The sequence below is a fragment of the Porites lutea genome, chromosome 5, assembly GCF_958299795.1.
Source record: "Porites lutea chromosome 5, jaPorLute2.1, whole genome shotgun sequence".
In the NCBI taxonomy this organism is placed as follows: Eukaryota; Metazoa; Cnidaria; class Anthozoa; order Scleractinia; family Poritidae; genus Porites; species Porites lutea.
Window position 1 is genome coordinate 9,078,773 of NC_133205.1, and position 2,242 is coordinate 9,081,014.

The 2,242-nt window shown below is 44.4% G+C and overlaps 1 protein-coding gene across 1 annotated transcript in view; it reads right to left on the reverse strand.

The window, feature by feature from the left end:
* Positions 1-333: 333 nt before the first annotated feature.
* Positions 334-2,242, reverse strand: part of LOC140937865 (uncharacterized) — a 10,065-nt gene continuing 8,156 nt past the window's right edge. Inside the window, exons 12-13 of the mRNA XM_073387435.1 lie at positions 1,206-1,308; positions 334-499 (exon numbers count right to left, since the gene is read on the reverse strand). Of these exons, the coding sequence (XP_073243536.1) occupies positions 432-499; positions 1,206-1,308 (171 nt within the window). The 3' untranslated portion in view covers positions 334-431. The remainder of the gene's footprint in view (positions 500-1,205; positions 1,309-2,242) is intronic.

The window sequence follows — 2,242 nt, forward strand, 5'->3', positions numbered from 1 at the left end:
TGTGTTGATTTTGTTGTCTGGTACGAAAATAATCTTGACCGGGGCATCTCGGGCTCTCTCAAACTTTCCATTGATCTTCCTATCAGTTTGATTTACTTGCGCGTCTACCTCACCCGTCCCTCCCCTCCCTGCGCCCCTTCAGCGTCTTAAAATTACCTCTTGAGGACCTTGCAGTGGCGGATCCAGGGGGGAGCCCCACCTCTCTTATTTTAAGACCAAACTGAGGCCCGAAGGGCCAAAAAAAATTTTTTTGGAGTCCCCCCTTCTTCTAATCGAGAGATTATAACCTTGGAAATTTCAGAGCTTCTGACAAGTACTGTTACAAGCAACAGATCCTTAAAAAATTGCCTGAATTTTAATAGGATATTGCAGAGGAAAGTATAGCAAATGAACTATTAACTCAAGACACGAGAGAATATAAAGAAGCCATGTTAATCCGACCAATCCTCTTCATCGTCATCATCCCAGTCATCATCTTCATCATCGGAATCATCTTCGTCTAGAAGAAAAACCAAGGGTTACTGATGTATCACTGTTCTAGCACTGAGCAACTGACTCGTCCGAGGTCGTCTTTACTTAGGGTGCTTACAATTTTCACAAACCACCCGGGTGAATTATGCATTGTTATTAGACGTGGTGGGAGAACGACCCGCTGCAGAGTATATTCAAATCAGTTCAACAAACTAAAAAGAGTAGAAAAATTGCATCGCCTCAAGTCACAGCCCTTTTTTTCTGATGCTTCCCAAAACCCATTCGATTTTCCAGCCGGGATTTCCGGTTTTCTCAAGTAAATGTTAAGTACCCTAAGTCTTCTATTAGTACCGTTAGTATTAACGAGAGAAGCGCCGTGAAGGGGAGCGCGAGGGGTGATGGGTAGGAGGAAAGAGGGGAGATTCCGTTTCGCTTTTCTCCTTCCCATCACCCCTCGCGCTCACTTCGGCCACGCTTCTCGCGTTGTTAGCTACGGGTCACTGATAACAGCGAGATGACACAAGTAGACTATCCAAAGATGATCCTTTAGGCCCAGTCTACCACTGACTACAAACATATACAAACCGTACATGACTTACTATTCTGATGTACAAACGTCGGCCAGAAGAAGAACCGGCCAATTGGGGGGGGGGGGGGGGGGGGGGCGGTGTCAGTTGTAGTATTGTTATGATTGTATGGTCGTATAGCCTGGGCTGTGGTGTCCTGTGACTTACCTGAAGAATGCATGACCTTATGACGTTCATCTAAAGCTCGTGCTAAATTTCCCATCATTCCTGTAAACTCCTCTTTCGGCTTTGGAGCAGTTGTTCTTTCAACCTGCGAATCACCACACATACATCGCATTTGAAATTCGTCAAGGCAGGCATAATTCAGTCTCAACTGCCAGAATTAAGTTCAATAAAGTACGATATTCTCCCAGGGGGTATACTCTCTTATATAAGCCATATAGGTATGTGCCGCCCCAAAGGTTATGATTTTTTGGCCTTTTTGGTCAGAAAAGGGGTATACACTTTAGTTGCCCATTTTGGTCTGGAATCGGGTATGGTTTTTGAGGGAACTACAGGAAAGTATGAACGTAGTTATCGTTTCAATTCCAAATGAATAAGAACGAAATAAAAATATGCGAATTCGAAATGCATTTGAGGAATTTTTTTGTCTGCACTCTAATCGAAGTAATGATGACATAATTTCTGCCTAAAGGCCAGGTCTGAACACGGGTATGGATTTTAGAGGTCTGGTCTGAAAACGGGTGTAGAAAATGACATTTTTTGGTCGGAAATAGGGTCAGGATTTGGACAACAGGGCGGCACACCCCCACCAAGAATTCCCTGGAGTACCCCCCGGGATAGTTTGTCTGGCAACATTTATTTATAGGTAGCCTGAGAAAACAGCCTACATTTCGCGACGCCACCGCTGGTTTCCCCGCGAAATGACGTCTGAGGAACGAGCGCAGAAATTCCATACTGATGACGTGTCACTACCCAGATCTGGATAGTGCTTCTGATTGGTCGTGCCGCGTGGAAAATTTGCTTAAATCAATCAGAGGCACTACCCAGATCCGGGTAGTGACGCTTCATCGGTGTGGAATTTCTACGCTTGTTTTTCAGTTGTAGACTAGATGTCATTTCACTGGGAAACCAGTGGCGTCGCAAAATGTCACTCTGTTTTCTCAGGCTTATTTATTGTTAGACTTCGTCAAAATTAAAGTCCTAAGTTATAGTAAGCTCCAAGTGAGACTTGTGCTCTTTTT